This window comes from Paralichthys olivaceus, chromosome 2, assembly GCF_024713975.1.
Source record: "Paralichthys olivaceus isolate ysfri-2021 chromosome 2, ASM2471397v2, whole genome shotgun sequence".
NCBI classification, from domain to species: Eukaryota; Metazoa; Chordata; class Actinopteri; order Pleuronectiformes; family Paralichthyidae; genus Paralichthys; species Paralichthys olivaceus.
In genome coordinates, this window is record NC_091094.1 from 13,379,919 (window position 1) to 13,394,612 (window position 14,694).

Here is a 14,694-nt window from a genome sequence, read left to right on the forward strand (position 1 = left end):
CACACAATGTTGAACTTAATACAAACCATTGTCCTCCTGTCACTGCCTCAGAAACAACCCAGACTAAAACAACACAACACACCTACTGGGTAAAGTAATATGGCAGAGTTGCAGGTGAATGACATTAAGACACTGGCACTCAACATCTTGGTTTTTGTTCACAAGTTTTAATCAGGGGCCATAAAGACATCAGTGTTCAAGTCCTGATTCAGTAAGGTGCACATTCCTTGTTTACTGTTACCTCTATAGCTTAGAACAAAGTATTTTGAAAGTGTTCCTTGTTCAAGCACCTCAAAAAGCTTAGACAATAAAATGTCTTAAGAAAATGTCATTATTTGTTAGTATTGTCAGTAAATGACTTATATATCACAAATCATATTTACTGTTGGTAAAGGTAAAAAGATTTACTGACAGGACAGGAGCACTCAAGACGCCAATCAGATTTTACCTGGGGCAAGTGTATTCCCCCCACCCCTGGATCCTCCCCTGCTGTTACTGGTTACATTATCTGTAGTCTCTAAGTACTAATAAAAGTGTGCAGCCAATAACGCAACACTGTAGTGCTGTAGTACTTGACCATGACTTCTGGTTCTTGGTTGATTGTGAAACTTTATACAGTGTGCCTCATTATTAATAGATAAATCACTGATGCATGCTTTGACATAGCCTCATATGACAATGTCATTTTAAAATTAAGTTATAAATAATATTATCTTCTGGAGCACAGAGAACTAAAGGGAACTAAACTTGTTTTGTTGTTAAAGTAAAAAAGTGGCACTATTTTTTTTCAGATTCATTGGTCAGACCCCACCCCTCCACAAACTTTCATGGAAATTTGTTCGGCAGTTTCCGCATAATCCTGCCACTGAACCCATTGGAAAACATGACCTCATTGGTGGAGATAATCAAGGTGTGGATTTGATGACAATAAACAACGCTCAAAATATTTTACCAGTGAAGTCGAAGACAAACAAATCTGGGACACTGTTTATTCATATATGTCGTATAACAGGTTGAACATCTTCTCAAGAAATACAGCGTTGCTCTCAATTAAAGCTGTGCGACGTGGAAGTCCTGCAGGGGTCTCTGCAGGGCAGCATCGGCAGAGACGAGCCAGCAACCCATTTGTGGGGGGGGGGCATTACTGTAGTCAACAGCACCGGTTCTACAAAAGAGAGATTCATGATTAATTTTTGTGTATTGATAATAATAACTAGCTCCCTCAAACAGCTGCACACACGTACATGACCGCGTCCATCGTCTGCTCATTGATCTTAAGCTTGGTGAGGGAATGATGCCGCAACTCCTTATAAACAGGAAGTTTCAGAGCTGCACACAGAGGACACATAAAGAAATTACACTCAATTGATCAGTCTGGTTCTTAAAAAGACAATAATCAAACATTGATTGAATATATCAATGACCTGTTATTAAATCATAAGAGGAAATGAAGCTATTTTCTTGGCCATGAGCAGATACACAACCTTTTCACCTACCTAAAATTCCTCCAGTGCTGTTATCAGATGGCTGCAGCCTTAAAGCCGGCCACAGGAATTTTTCACCTTGCTTCTCATGAAGTAAGATGGCAATTCGTATGTCCCCAATGGCAACATCAACTTCCATGCTCCGTTTAATCAGCGTCAAACTAGAAAAACATGCACAATTTTTACTTCATTTTACGGCTCCTTGTTAAAGGCCCTGTACATCCCAAGTCCTCACACTAAAAGCTGTGTCTCAATTCAGAGGCTGCATCATTCAGAGGACACAGTGACCGATTGCCACTCTCACTCTCTCAGACGGTATCTTAGGAGGCACAACATGTCGAACATGGAGGCGAATGCATGGGCTACAACAGCAGAGGACCAAAAGTGGACATTTGAAGACAGGAAAACATGGCCTGGTTTAATGAATCTCAACTTCTGCTGAGGCGCACAGATGGTGGTGTCAGACTTTGGCATCGACAGCCTGAATCCATGGACTTGTGTCAGTGATCCAGGCTGTTGGTGGTGGTGTAATTGCGTGGCACGTTTTATTGGCACATTTTGGGCCTCTTAATACCAACTGAATGTCACAGGATATCTGAGTATTGTTGCGCACCATATGCATCCCTTCATGTTCACAATTGACATGTAATGACAGTAATTCAGTAAACTTCCGTCACCACGTCTGAATCCACGAGAGGTAGAACAGGAGAGTGACAATGTGCAGCTGACGAATCTGAAGCAAAGATGTGATTCAATCTTTCCATTTCATTTAACTGACGCTTTTATCCAGAGCGACTTACAGTAAGTGCCTTCAGCTATGAGGGTACAAATCCACAACAGCAAGAATCATGTAAGAAAATTAGCTTAATGTAACTGACTGTAACTGTGTCCAAATTCAATGGCTGCATTCTTCTGAGACTGCATTTGAAGACAGATTGCGTCACAGGGGCGTGAGTACACTGTCCCATTTCGAAGGCTCCTTCGAATGTATCCTTTCACCCCCAAGCAAGGAAGGCTTGGGGATGATCCTACTAATCCTTCTTATTGTATCCTTTCCCAGGATTCATTGCACCTTAGTTTTTCAAGGAGATACACTTTTAATTTAAGTATCAGCCTTCACTTTAACTGGGCAGCTCACAGCAAACTTCTCATTGTGTCCAACTGCCCTTTGGGACTTTCTGCCACTGGACTCAGACCCAAACCATTCTCTTTTTGAAAGCCTTTGAGAATGTTTGATTTGCAAGTATTTATGCTGTTTTTAATTTTGCTTCAGTCATTTTTACTGCTTTATGTCTTTTGTGGCCAATGTCATATTAGTCAACTGCATTCTCTGCCTTTTCTAAGAAAAGTGCCAGATAAATAAAGTTTATTAGGATTTTTATAATTATTGCAAAGGAGGGACAAGCTGGTGACGCAGATCATGGAAATCCTCTATAGACCAGACCACCTCACTGTGGCTGGCCTATTTCGTGTGCCCCAACACAGCTTGTATTATATGAGGAGCCATGTGTGGGGTATTACTGAATGTGACGTCACCAAATGCACCAATAAGAATGATAAGGAGGATGTTTTCAATCGAACTGCACAAATGGAGCAACTTTTGCGAGCTAGCTCAAGTTAAGCTGTGCTGCTCTAATCATGTGACCTGCCTCACTTTGTGGTTTATTTGAGTCGATCCAGCACCTCCATCAACCGAGCATCCACCTGCAGGCTCCGACTGGGGAGTTAAGGATATTTGCTCACAACTCATCATTATATTAAGTTAATCGTATCTGGGCAAGTGATGAAGTCAGAGCCTAAACGCTAAACTATGTTCTGCTGCTACAATAAACATTTCAAATGTGAGTTGTCTGGTGCGTCATGGATGTGCAGGGCCTTGGATATAAGTGTCACCTGTAAAGAGCAATTTACAGATGTTAACAAAAGTGATTCAATGAAAGTTAAGCATCATAAATAATGTTAGACGTTATGTTGATGTTATGTTCCAAAAAAGACGGAGTAGAGTTGCTCTGATCCTGGTGTAATTCCTGATCATTACAATACAAGGTTACCTTCCAGCTGTGATGGTCTCCTCTCCAGTATGGTGTGTCACTGTCTGTCCCTCTCGTACAGTGACTCCATTGACGTCAATCTCAATGAAATGGTCAGTTTTGACGTGGATGACGATCTTTGTGAAACCCCCATCTTGTACTGAGTCAAGCTCACCGTTCACAGTCAACTCTGGTACAAAAATAGAGCAAACGCAACTTAAAAGTGGGGACTACACATGAGATGATACACACTTCAACACAGACAAATAGATCCTGAGAAGAAAAGAGTTACAACAACTCTCTACAAACACGGAAAGCAAAAGGCATTCATTTAATATTAGTGTATGGGAAAATGAGACACATTACTGACCCCTGCTGGGACTGTGAAGTAGTTGAAGGCGTTTATTTCCAATGATGTCAAAGCACAGTGGAATAGAGTGACCGCCATCTTTGAGCAAAAACCTGTGAGATAAAGGACCTGGAGACACACAGACAGAGTCACACAGCTGATGGAAACATATGTCCCCCGCCCCAACCCCCAATTTAACCTCAGATGTATCATGGCATCTCGACTCTCAGGTGGTGGTGAGCACCTTTCTGTATGAAGACCATTTGAAATGTACATTTATGAGAAAAACATTGTGCTTCTATGGCAATGGTAGAAAGATTTCAAGAAATTTGCAGAGTGACTTTAGTTTACTACTCGCACAGACAAGAGAGTCGTAGCTGGGGTGCACACCTGTTTTGTTTTTGTGTTGAAATGTGTTAAATTGAACATGTTTGGACCTAATCTGCTTATTTCCAAGTACACAACAATGGTCACACTCCTGCTCAATATCATTAAAATATTAATTGTTAAATGTTATGTTAATGTAATAATTATTATTGATAATTTTATCATCTACTAATTCAACAAACATCTGCCTGAGTAAGTGCATTCTCTGATTGGTTTTATTTCACCATGTCAGACAGACACAGACAATCGCTGGTGTCAGGTGCTGATCTCCATCATGAAGCAACATTCATGGAATATCCTCCTGTTTGGTCATTTGTCTTCCAAGTGAACGCATAATGTTCTTTTTGTTGCTGCCATTCTCTGTATTGAGTTTGAAGCTTTAATTTTGAAAAATTGAGAACTTGTGAGCTTGGTTTCTAGCAAACAGCCCATTCCAAACAGGCTGGTTCAGTTCATTCAATAATTTTAAGGTGAAGTGTGGCAATTTTGATTTTGTGTATAATAACAATGGTTAGATAGAAAGTACAAATTGATTTTATTTGTGCTCACTGTAACAAAAGTAACAATAACAAAATGTGAAAGAACCTGTGAACACCACCACTTTTTTAATGTTGGGCTGAACTGTGTTATATTCAATTCATGTTGTCTTTTATATTCCTGTAAGTGCACCATTTGCCCCACACCATGCACAGTGAAATACTTTATAATGTACACACTAAGTCTCTTCTTATTCAGAAATGGATAGATTTTATATATAGTACACTATAAATTACTTCGATGTGATACTCTACCTGTAGCAGTAGTAGCAGTAGCAACAGTAGCAGCAATAAATGAAGGAGAATCGTATTCTTCTATAGCCTCTGTGAATAAATCAACACAAAAGCAGTTAAATATATTTATATTACCAAACTTTCAAAGACTTATTAATTTACATTACCAGTATTGATTCATGCAATCTACATTTGTTTTGAAAATTTAGTTCAGTTTAAAAGATTCTACAGCCTTGGTGGAATTATGCTTTGTTAGTTGTTAGTTGCCATAATATGAAATGAAAATGTACCTATGTCCAGGAATGGCATGGGGAGAAATGTTGACTTTGAGAGGCCTGGAAAATGAAGAGTTAATTTTAAGATTTTAAACCTTGAACATCACATCAACTTACTTTAGTCATCACTTATGTTATAGATGAGTAATGGTGTCTAGGAATGATGAAAACAATTCATTTAGCAAATTAAACAAAAAAATATTTCCTTTTCTATTTAAAAGAGAAGAACATCTGTTTTTTTTCCAAGTACTCCAGACCATCAGGTGTGAGCCAAACCTTTTCACCTGCTTGCATCTATAATATTCACATCCATTGAAAAAAATATAAAAAACGTGGAGCCACTATGTGTACATACCTGGCATAGAGCTCACACGATGGCCAGGGAGACATGTAAAAGAGAAAGAAAAGAAAACATAACTTTAAATTGCATGAAAGAGGCAATTTCAACAGTTGAACCAAGTTGTTCATTATTTCTTTACATTTTTTCTTACTGCTAACTTTTTTGTGCGTTTTTTTCCTTCAGCCACACAATTGTGTAACTTTGTGTCTTTAAAAGCTCCAAATTATTTTATTGCATTGTTTGAAAAAACCCTGATAATAATTACTGCTCATAAAACAATTAAGTTGTTAATTAATTCATTAACTGTATTTTCAGGCAATATTATTATATTGATTTCAACATCCCACTTTGACTAATTTGATTCTTCAATATATCAACAAAGATTTGGGTCATACAGGGAGAGACTAATGATATTGGCCTGAGCACCAGTTAGGTAAGCAATACGTCCATCTCAGCCCATGCTGATTAAAGCATAAAGAAACACATACATGTCACTGATATGAAGTTGCTCCACAACGTTCATGTAACTGAACAACTCTGATGGTGATCTCCCATCATCAAATATCCTTCTAAAAATACCTTTAGTCCAAGTGCAGAAACTCCTCATCATTGTACTTTTTAATTTCACAAGGCAATGACACAAAAATTGTAGTTACATGTGAACAGTGCAATTGTACAAATGCAATCATGTTTTCACGTACCACCAGCACCATAGCCTCCAAACATTGTTCTGCCTGTAGAAAAGGGACAAGATGAAATATAACATTAAGATGTGGTCACTTTGAAATACTCCTCCCAAGGCCTCATCATTCTGCTGATTAATCAAAGGCTTTTAGTAAAACACAAAACATTGAATTTTCTTTGCATGGTTAAAACAAAAAGTTTTCAAAGTGACTTGGAATCTGGGCAAGAGGGGGAATGATCTGGACAGAGGTTTGTAAATCTTCTAATTAAACGAAATTAATTAAAAATCCTGTGATCACTGCTAGATTCGAATTCATGAGACGTCATAAAGGTGGGAGCATATACAAAGAGCTAACTAGCTAGTCTACTGAACGTGAGCTGAAACAGTTGCAGCAGTGGTTAGTCACACTATAATAACAAATAGCAGGGCTGCCCCTGACAGATGACACCACGTACAGTTTATTGTTTAGACAAACTTACACTGAAAAACAGAAGTTCAGGTTTTGTGTGTATGAGGCGATGACTATTACACTGTTATGTTTTTGTGGCTGTGGAATAAGTCGTGCCTGTAATGTTTCTATAGGTGAGTCAGGTTGAAAATGAAAAAAACGTGGAGCCGCTGTGTGTACATACCTGGCATAGAGTTCGCACGACGACCAGGGACACATGTAAAAGAGAAAGAGAAAGAAAACATAACTTTAAATTGCATGAAAGAGGCAATTTCAACAGTTGAACCAAGTTGTTCATTATTTCTTTACATTTTTTCTTACTGCTAACTTTTTTGTGTAATTTTTTCCTTCAGCCACACAATTGTGTAACTTTGTGTCTTTAAAAGCTCCAAATTATTTTATTGCATTGTTTGAAAAAACCCTGATAATAATTACTGCTCATAAAACAATTAAGTTGTTAATTAATTCATTAACTGTATTTTCAGGCAATATTATTATATTGATTTCAACATCCCACTTTGACTAATTTGATTCTTCAATATATCAACAAAGATTTGGGTCATACAGGGAGAGACTAATGATATTGGCCTGAGCACCAGTTAGGTAAGCAATACGTCCATCTCAGCCCATGCTGATTAAAGCATAAAGAAACACATACATGTCACTGATATGAAGTTGCTCCACAACGTTCATGTAACTGAACAACTCTGATGGTGATCTCCCATCATCAAATATCCTTCTAAAAATACCTTTAGTCCAAGTGCAGAAACTCCTCATCATTGTACTTTTTAATTTCACAAGGCAATGACACAAAAATTGTAGTTACATGTGAACAGTGCAATTGTACAAATGCAATCATGTTTTCACGTACCACCAACACCATAGCCTCCAAACATCGTTCTGCCTGTAGAAAAGGGACAAGATGAAATATAACATTAAGATGTGGTCACTTTGAAATACTCCTCCCAAGGCCTCATCAATTTGCTGATTAATCAAAGGCTTTTAGTAAAACACAAAACATTGAATTTTCTTTGCATGGTTAAAACAAAAAGTTTTCAAAGTGACTTGGAATCTGGGCAAGAGGGGGAATGATCTGGACAGAGGTTTGTAAATCTTCTAATTAAACGAAATTAATTAAAAATCCTGTGATCACTGCTAGATTCGAATTCATGAGACGTCATAAAGGTGGGAGCATATACAAAGAGCTAACTAGCTAGTCTACTGAACGTGAGCTGAAACAGTTGCAGCAGTGGTTAGTCACACTATAATAACAAATAGCAGGGCTGCCCCTGACAGATGACACCACGTACAGTTTATTGTTTAGACAAACTTACACTGAAAAACAGAAGTTCAGGTTTTGTGTGTATGAGGCGATGACTATTACACTGTTATGTTTTTGTGGCTGTGGAATAAGTCGTGCCTGTAATGTTTCTATAGGTGAGTCAGGTTGAAAATGAAAAAAACGTGGAGCCGCTGTGTGTACATACCTGGCATAGAGTTCGCACGACGACCAGGGGCACATGTAAAAGAGAAAGAGAAAGAAAACATAACTTTAAATTGCATGAAAGAGGCAATTTCAACAGTTGAACCAAGTTGTTCATTATTTCTTTACATTTTTTCTTACTGCTAACTTTTTTGTGTAATTTTTTTCCTTCATCCACACAATTGTGTAACTTTGCGTCTCTAAAAGCTCCAAATTAATTCACTTTACAACAATTACTGCTCATAAAACAATCACGTTGTTAATTATTGGTCATTAATAACTGTATTTTCAGGCATAATTATTTATATTGATTTCAAAATCCCACACAGATTGATTTATCAATATATCCACAAACTCAATACCAGGAATCTGTTGCTCTTGTTAAATGCAATAATTGCATTGATGTATTGTATTGTAATCTGATGCCAAATAAAGCAGATGTGTCTAACCTGGTATAGCAAAGTGCCCTGACAATTTTGCAATGTGCTTATTTTGCTCAGGTTAGTTGCTTACCTGCCTGACCTCTTGTGAGACCACCTGTCCCCCTATGTAGGGTATGACAACCTCCTCCTGCACAACCTCCTGCTAAACCTCCTGCAGAACCACCCCTCCGTTGCTCTGTGTGTGTAGCACCTTCCTTGGGCTTATGGAGCACATCTGTGCTCTCTCCTGAAGGCTTGGTGACCACCATGGATGTAAGTGGGGTCACAAAGCTGTACTTCAATGACAGCTCCATGGCCTCCTCCTTTACTTTGTCCTTCTCTGGTCCAGATAACTGCAGTCTGTGTCACAGTTGTTTCAAACAAGAAAGCTGACATTTGATCATCTGATAATGAATCAACAACAATTCTCAATCAAATTGTTTCTCAGGTCGTGGAAAAAAGTAATGAGCTTTTTCCAGTATTTATAACTATTAGGTGATTCAACATTTGAGTGGTTTTACAGAAATAGGTTTGCAGCCATTCAATAAATAACTAAGTACAAAAATAAGGACAAAAAGATGGCTGACATCACACTCACTCTTTCTCCAAAAGCTGTTTGACTGTGAGGTAGGCCCAAACCCTCTGGATGTGGTCATCAGACACTTTTTCAGTGATGTTTGTTTCCGAAAACATCACCTTGCTAGTCCCCTGTCAAAGTATAAACAGGAACTTTGCAAGAATAATAATAAATGATAATAATGAATTTAATTTCATGGTGCCTTTCTAGACATCCAAGGAACTCATGCATAATTAAAATAAACCAAACGTTAAAATGAGATTCGGAGCAATAGACACAGTTCATTATGTAAATACTATGAAGATAACAAAGATTCCAGCAGATGTGCAGTGTGGATCAGTGCTTACAGAGATGGCCACAACTTGCGGAATAAAGGTTTCAAGGTTGTTGTCAGAGATCTGACCGGCCACCACGATCTCAGAGCCATCATAATACTGGCTGAAGTTAGTCTGGGTTAGATTGGTCCCACCCAAATATATCATTGTCACATCTGTCAGCAGAGGAGTGGCCACCTCTTGATAGAAACCCTGTTGAAAATCAATGTGGTCAAAATATGTTTCAGATAAGATAAGACAGCAGCAGATAGTCAGAGTGAGGTAGACAAGAGAAAATAAACACGTATAGACCAGAATGAAATAGGCTATTAAATAAAATTCAATAAACAACATTAAATTAAATATGCATAATATACACCTTTCACTACAAACTGAAATATGATTTGTAGAGAAACGTACTTGAGTGAAGTGCAGTGGTACAGGACGGGTACATCAATTGAATTTGTTACAATCATGCACTTGTCAATGTCAGAAATAACATGGTAAACTGGATATATTCAAACTTTGAAGGAAGCCTCAGCACTGAATACCTTCAGCTGTAAATCAGCATCAGAGTCCTCATAAATCCGCCGTGCCGCACCATTGTTCTGCAGCGACATCGTCTCGAGGAACTTAAAGTTGACATCATAACCAAAACCAAGACAGTAGAGTGGGAATTTGTCTGCAATGGCGTTCTTTATATTTGACTGTATTTGGTTCAGATCTGTCACACCTGCAAAGACACATGACGTGTGGCAAGTTAAAAGTTCCCTTAAACAGTGCAGCCAACAACTATCTAGCGTTAGTAAGAGGTTACAGTGCATACAATTTTGCAAGTGTGTTTTATAATAACCTGAAGTTGGGTCTCCGTCAGTGAGAAGTATCAGGATTGACGCTGAACCTTCTCTGGGATGTGCGTTCAGCATGCGGGCTCCTTCCAACACTGCTATGTTAATGTCCGTGGCTAAAATGAGATGGAAAATGTTTCATCCCTGCCAGTCTGCTGTTAAATGCATCGTATCCCAAAATAAATAGAATAATTGAAAAAAATTCACCTCCTCTATCGTTTATATTCTCAGCAAATTTCTTGGCACTCTTCAGGTTTTGTTTGCTGGCCTGAACAAGTTCTCGTTTCCAGTGAAAGATTTCACTGTCAAAGGATACGAGACCAAAGTAGTCATCTTCTGCCAGGTCACCCAAGATATGGATTAATGCTATTCTTGTCTGAGAAATATAAAAAACATAATTTGCTCATTAAAACTACAACATTGTGTCATAGATGTGTGTCAATTCAGGAGCTGAATCCATTTAACAGCCTCCAAGGCTGCTTTTAAACACAGATGGTGGACAAATGTGTCCTTTCATCCCAGAGCAGTGAAGACCCCAATGGGGCCAACATATCCCCAGAGTCGTGACTCTTCAGTGACTAAATTTCAAAGAAATAATGCCGTCAGTAAGCAGCAAGACCAAAATGTCAGATGACTACACTTTCAATTACTTAAAATGTAAGGTTGTATGCTCCCGCCACCCAGTGCAGTGTCAGGCTGCATACATTTCTTTTCTTAAACTCAAGGACGGATGGACAATACGAAAACATGATGCCTCTGGCCACCGGCTGTCGTTTGCGTGGAGGCAAATAAAACAAGACAAAGGGCATTAAAACATTTTGTCGTATGCAACAGCAGGATGTTATTAGCCGTTAGTGGTAAAGGTGGGACAGGCTGGTGACGCAAATCATAGATTTTTTCACAGATGGCATCCTGTGAAGAAAGTGGCCGATGAAAAGGGACACAGCTCATTTGTCACAAACTCACACCGTACCTGTTGAATCTTTCTGCCATGCATGGAGCCACTTTGATCAATAATGAAGACGACATTCTTGGGTATTCGGGGAAGATCATGCGGAGCGAAGTGATGAACAAAATACCCAACCGATCTCTTGTGGAGAGCAAGAAGAAAGTTTGAGAGGTTAGAAAAGACAGAAGACATAATATACATTTAAGAAAGCATGGTATTTTTTAGCCCTCAATGCTAAATGCTGATAAATTAATTGAAGTCATTACAAAATCGATGTACCTTAATGTCTCCCAGTGAGGCGTTTCTGTTCACATCATAAACTATAACCAGATCTCCATTCATACCCTTCTCTCCACAGCCTTCACATGTTTTCTGTTGGTCCTCTGTGGGGTAGAAATACACCCACGCCTGTAAACAGGAAAAATCAAATTTCATCAATCGGAAAGATCATCACATTTGAATAGATTCATTGTCATTGACACAGCATGTTGGTGAGAACCACAGTTTTTGTATTTGCAGTTAGCCAAGTCTATTGGGGACTAGACTGAAGTTAATGTGAGGGAACCACAGAGGCAGATTCAACACATTATTGTTGAAGATGATATTTCAATGTGTAAATATCTAAATAATAAACGTGCAAACAGACATGTGTAAATGCTGAACTGTGTAAAACACAATTTTTTAGTAAATTAACTCACATATGAATTAACTTCTAAACCTTACAATTGCAATTTAGTTGAAGGTCCAGTGTGTAAGATTTGGGTGAAAGGGATCAATTGGCAGAAATTGAATATAAAATCATCCTAGTGATGTTTTCACTATTGAGTGATCATCTAAATTGTACAAAAAGTTTTTTTTCTTTATCCTAAAATGAGGCCTTTATATTTAAATACTTTATATTTACATCAGGAGCAGGTCCTCTCTATGGAGCCTGCCATCTTTTTGACAGTCGTCCAAACTTTTTTTTAATTTTTATGAAAACAAAAGGCTACCACAGCTTCTCTTTCATGTTTGGAAGGTGAAGGTGAGGTAAGGGGTATTCAGTTGCAACATGCAACATCACCACTAGATGTCACTAAATTTTACACACTGAGCCTTTAAACACACATCAGAATTTCCCTGCCTGCTGTACCTGTTTGTCTGCGTGTGTTTTGGTGATGGCATTAGCCAGGGCATTGGTGCTCAGTCCTCCTTGAACGTTAATGAAACTGATGCCGGCGTTCTCCTGAATGTACACATCCACCTGACATTGAAAATGAAATAAATATAGTTAAAAGCTCTACAATATGTTAGTGCCCCAGTATTGTTTTCCCAGATTACTACTGAAAAGACACACCTTGAAGTCTTTGACAGGTTGCATGGGGCGAGCGTGGATTTGCAGCTCGTACTTGCCAAGCCGGCGTTTCAGCAGCTCCTCGTATGTGAGTTCAAAGGTCACCTTTTTGTGAGCACCCACATTGACAGAAGTCTTAAATTCCTCCAGGGTCCTCCCAACAGAACTGCAGCACAGACAATAATTATAGTGTTAAAGCTGTGGTCCCCACCTCCATCTGGAGCTTGGACCCTTTCAAAGTAAATGATGTTTTCTTGTGACACATCATCAAGGGTCATAGCCACAGTGTGGGCATGAATTTTGAAAATTTGAACAGAGGAGTGACTTCTCCTTCTCAGATTGATTCATGAAGGGAATTAATAGACCTGAAGATGTGAAAGTAGCTTTTGCAAGAAAACATTTTTTCGAAGAAAAGTCCCAAAGGTTATTCAGTGGTCTAAAATACAAGATTAAACCCTCTTCTATAAGATATATAACTCAGTGAATGTATGAATTGATCTGAGTACCTGACAATCCCAGCGCTCTGTCCGCTGGACACAGCGTCACTGTACTGCTTCTGAGCCTGATCCTTAGCTTTCACAACACCATCATACGCCTGCCCATCTATAAACCTGAGGAAGACCAGGGAAGATTTCAATTTCATAAATAAACTTCTCATTTTATGTTATTCAATGTGTATTTCCTCATGTGCAGATGCCTGCAAATATCCACCAGTCATTTTTGCATCACATACATTTTGAATTTACTGATGAAGGCATTCTTGGGAATCCGGACGTGGAACTCTATTTCCTTGGACTCGTCCATGCGATTGGCCACACGGCTTGTAATGACAGTGGTGGCATAACGACTGGTCACTGTGGCGTTGATGTGAAAGCTGTAGATGTCCCAATCCTCCTGAACATATGTGGCAGACACATTGCACAATGTGAGTGTGTGTTTTCTTTACAAGGCTGCATTGATCCGTGGGTGATGGCAAACTGACCAAAGATCAGATGATGGTGACAAACAAGGTAATGGTGGGAGGCATCAATGAAATCTCATTGGTCTGAGTGCAGATACTCCCCCTCCTCCTTATTTTTCATTTTGATTTCAAAAGTCAATGACTTTGTGTTTGTTTGTGTGTGTGTGTGTGTGTGTGTGTGTGTGTGTGTGTATGTGTGTCTGTGTGTGTGTGAGTGTGTGTTTGTGTGTGTGGGGGGTGTATGTGTGTCTGTGTGTGTGTGTGAGTGGATGTTTGTGTGTCTGTGTGAGGGTGTGTTTGTGTGTGTGTGTGACTGGGTGTATTTTCTACGATCTTTTTGAAGTACACAATTTGCTTGAACAAGGAACAATTTTCAGAATATATGCAAATAGTATTGGCTTTGTTCAAAGCTATAGAGCTAAAACTAAACAAGAAATGCCCCCTCTCTGTAAATTGTGGCCCCCTGAAAAATCATAGATCAGCCACTGCTCTTAAGACTAAAGACATTTTCATGACAGTAACACAAGATTTTAGGATTTGTATTTATGTCTGCTTCTGAGCTCCAGGAGGGAGATGAGCCCTAAACTGTAACTATGTCAACATATTTATGTTCCTACAACATGACTAATGTAAGTTCACACACACACACACACACACACACACACACACACACACACACACACACACACACACACACACACACACAGAGGCAGAGTTCAGTGTGTTGCAACTGATAAATGCTGCACCGAAACTACACCGAAACTAAGCGTCACGCATATCTGTTCATACTGTCTGTCAGATGTATATATATATATTTGAAACGTTCTTCTTCCTGGCAGTGTTGTTCGCTCTCTGTCCGTTCTGTAAACTTACCTTGTTTGGCAGACCTGTAACCAAGGCCAGCAGCAGCCCAAAGAGGATGACGTGCACCACAGCTCTCTCCATGATAACTTCTCCCACCTGAGTGCAAACCAGGAGGCTGGAAACCTCTTTTAAACCCAAACAGGAATAGATTTATATTTTTTTAAGGGCAAACTCT

At 39.0% G+C, this 14,694-nt stretch overlaps 1 protein-coding gene across 10 annotated transcripts; it reads right to left on the reverse strand.

Annotated features, from left to right (window-relative positions):
- Window positions 1-975: 975 nt before the first annotated feature.
- On the reverse strand, window positions 976-14,659 carry LOC109638499 (inter-alpha-trypsin inhibitor heavy chain H3-like). Of its 10 annotated transcripts, XM_069536796.1 has the most exons (25): window positions 14,529-14,647; window positions 13,428-13,588; window positions 13,201-13,305; window positions 12,698-12,860; window positions 12,494-12,604; window positions 11,641-11,769; window positions 11,386-11,502; window positions 10,620-10,788; window positions 10,418-10,528; window positions 10,116-10,297; window positions 9,598-9,777; window positions 9,272-9,381; window positions 8,763-9,033; window positions 8,256-8,286; window positions 7,638-7,672; window positions 6,953-6,983; window positions 6,335-6,369; window positions 5,651-5,681; window positions 5,311-5,355; window positions 5,042-5,110; window positions 3,885-3,992; window positions 3,536-3,704; window positions 1,497-1,645; window positions 1,245-1,329; window positions 976-1,165 (listed from the first exon to the last, which is right to left on the reverse strand). In XM_069536796.1, exons 1-25 carry the CDS (start codon window positions 14,598-14,600, stop codon window positions 1,051-1,053), a joined length of 2,784 nt encoding a protein of 927 aa, XP_069392897.1. In that variant the 5' UTR covers window positions 14,601-14,647; the 3' UTR covers window positions 976-1,050. The 10 variants fall into 10 exon arrangements, with proteins under 10 accessions (XP_069392897.1, XP_069392906.1, XP_069392917.1 ...); XM_069536805.1 differs by lacking the exon at window positions 8,256-8,286 and having other exon boundaries at window positions 8,765-9,033; window positions 14,529-14,659; XM_069536816.1 differs by lacking the exon at window positions 6,953-6,983 and having other exon boundaries at window positions 7,640-7,672.
- Between the last annotated feature and the right edge of the window lie 35 nt (window positions 14,660-14,694).

Bases quoted from the DNA above. Each gene is read 5' to 3' on its own strand.
- LOC109638499 (XM_069536796.1), bottom strand. From the start codon at position 14,600: ATGGAGAGAGCTGTGGTGCACGTCATCCTCTTTGGGCTGCTGCTGGCC. The intron at 11,503-11,640 runs GTACATCGATTT...GCTCTCCACAAG, and splicing joins CCTCACTGGGAGACATTAAG to AGATCGGTTGGGTATTTTGT. The intron at 5,111-5,310 runs GTACATTTTCAT...ATTTATTCACAG, and splicing joins CATGCCATTCCTGGACATAG to AGGCTATAGAAGAATACGAT.